The 2416-nt window shown below is 38.8% G+C and overlaps 1 protein-coding gene across 1 annotated transcript; it reads right to left on the bottom strand.

The window, feature by feature from the left end:
• Window positions 1–28: 28 nt before the first annotated feature.
• On the bottom strand, window positions 29–2125 carry LOC107580230 (titin-like; the record flags this gene model as incomplete). The annotated part of the gene is made up of 7 exons (XM_016265960.1): window positions 2104–2125; window positions 1710–1982; window positions 1338–1601; window positions 977–1237; window positions 606–866; window positions 250–513; window positions 29–157 (listed from the first exon to the last, which is right to left on the bottom strand). Coding segments are annotated over exons 1-7 (1459 nt in total), but the record flags the coding sequence as incomplete, so codon positions are not given.
• Between the last annotated feature and the right edge of the window lie 291 nt (window positions 2126–2416).

Raw genomic sequence — 2416 nt, 5'->3', positions numbered from 1 at the left:
CTCTCAGACAGTATTTTAATATTTGTACTTGGCGCAAGCTCCTGATTATTGAACATCCACTGAACTGGAATGTCATCATGGGACAAACTCAGCTCAAATGAAGCAGTGGCACCCAGCAGTGACGTCACATCCTTTGGTTTTTTCACAATTTTTATAGCTAAAAAGAGATTAAATGGTATTGAAATACATCTAACAACAGCAGACAGGTTTAATTAATTAGTACTTGAAAGATATTTTTAAAAAACATACTTTCAACATTAAGTCTGGCATTAGCAGAGAGTTTTCCAAGTTTGAACCCATAAACTGATTCATCTTGGGTGTTACAGTTCTTGATCTTCAGGGTGTGAACCATGCCTTGGACAGTTATCTCAAATTTATCACTTGGATGAATCTCAACACCATTCTTGATCCACTGGGATCCTTTCACATCTAAATGGGTGAGTTCAATACTGAACACTGCCTCCTGGGTTTCAGTAACAGTTTGGTTCTTCATTGTCTTCCTGATTTTAACAGCTTGAATTAAAAAAAAANAAAAAAAAAGAAAGAAATTGCATATAAATAACTTCTAACAGATGAAATAAACTATTCTGTGATGCACGGTTTACCTTCAACCTTCAAGTTGCCAGATGTCTTGGAGTTTGCCACCTGGTAGGTGTACTCTCCAACATCCTGTGGCCTGGTGATGACGATGACAAACCGTCTGACAGCACCATTATTTTCACTCATGATATTATCGCTGAAGTCAATAGGGTGACCATCTTTAAGCCATTTGCCTTCTGTAGTAGGATTAGCAACTTCACACTCCAGCTCAGCAGTCTGGGATTCTGCTACAGTCACATCATGGAGTGGCCTATTTATAGCACCACCTAGTGGAGAGATAAAGATAAAACATCAAAACAAGACAAGTGACATGTTTCCCACATCGTAGTGGCAAAAAAGTATGTACTTTTAAAAAGCAATTTGAATGTCTACATACCTGATACAATAAGTCTTGCTCTAGATTCCTTCTCACCAGCCATAAACATGTACTCTCCTTCCTCATCCTTCATGGCATTCAAAACAGTGAGGCTATAGTGTGTACCTTTGCTCTCAATCTTGTACTTTGGACCTGCCTTTAAAGGTTGACCCTTGAAAGTCCAGAGAGCATCAATGCCAGGGTGAGATACCTCCACTTCAAATGTGACATTCTGGGTCTCAGTGCAAACACGCTCTTCCATGTGCTTAACAATAGATACAGCTATAAAACACAATGACCAATGACATAATTACCAATTATTTTAAAACAATTACATCAAGAAAAGGAATATATAATAAAATAAATTTTGAGTGACACTCACGCTGGACAGAAAGTTTACAGGTTGAGTCTACTTTGCCAGCAATCAGTTTATACTGTCCTTCATCTGATGCGTAGGTCCTGTTAATAGCCAGCCTCTGTTTAGATCCTTTGACAACCATCTGGAATCTATCACTTGCTGTCACCAGCTTGTCGTTGTGAAACCACTTCACTGAAGTTATATCAGTAGCAGAGATTTTAGCCTCAAGAACAGCTTTAGTGCCTTCCACTGTGGAAACATCCTTTAGTGCCGCCAAGAAGCCAATAGCTGTGCAAGAAACAAAATGATTAATAAAAAACTCATTATCCTCAGGAAAATGGAAATCAATGTTTGATAACCCATTGAACATTCATTTAGAGTTAAAAGGTGGCTTACTTTGAACTGTTAGCTTTCCATTTGTAGAAATGTCCTGAGCAGGAACAACAAATGAGTACATTCCTGCATCATCCTTACTGGCGTCCTCAATGAGAAGCTTATGGGTGACTTTGTCAATGACCAAATGAATGTTATCGGAAGCAGAAATGGCTTGGCCACTCTTCATCCATGAGCCCTCAACATTTTCCTGAGAGAATCGCACCTCAAGTTGGGCAATATCACCCTCACAGATTGTCAGGTCAGAAAGACCTTGCATCAGAGTCACAGGGCGCACTAAAGTGAACCAAAAAATATTCAAGTAAGATTTATATGACAACCGAAGTAAGTTTTGCTAGAAAATGTGGTAGCCTAAAAATGCTTTTAAATACTTTAATCTTGGTTGCCTCATACTCACATTTCATCTTAAGGGAGGCACTTGTCTTAAGATCTCCCACTTTGAAAGTGTATTTTCCCTGGTCCTCCTTCCTAACATCTTTCACAGAAAGACTATGACGACCACGACGTGCAGACACAACATATTTGAGGCTAGGAGTGATTTCTTTGTTCTCAAAATACCAGGTGCCTTCAGCATCCTCACGGGACAAAACACACTCAAACTCTCCAGAGTATGTCTCAGGTACTTCTGTATTCTCAAGATTCTTTACAATTTCAAGTGGTGCACCTGTGTAAGACAATTTATTATTTTTTTAATTTTTTATTTGACCAAA

The sequence above is a fragment of the Sinocyclocheilus grahami genome, unplaced genomic scaffold, assembly GCF_001515645.1.
Source record: "Sinocyclocheilus grahami isolate Dianchi unplaced genomic scaffold, SAMN03320097.WGS_v1.1 scaffold27659.1, whole genome shotgun sequence".
In the NCBI taxonomy this organism is placed as follows: domain Eukaryota; kingdom Metazoa; phylum Chordata; class Actinopteri; order Cypriniformes; family Cyprinidae; genus Sinocyclocheilus; species Sinocyclocheilus grahami.
This window is presented reverse-complemented; position numbering and strand designations above follow the sequence as displayed.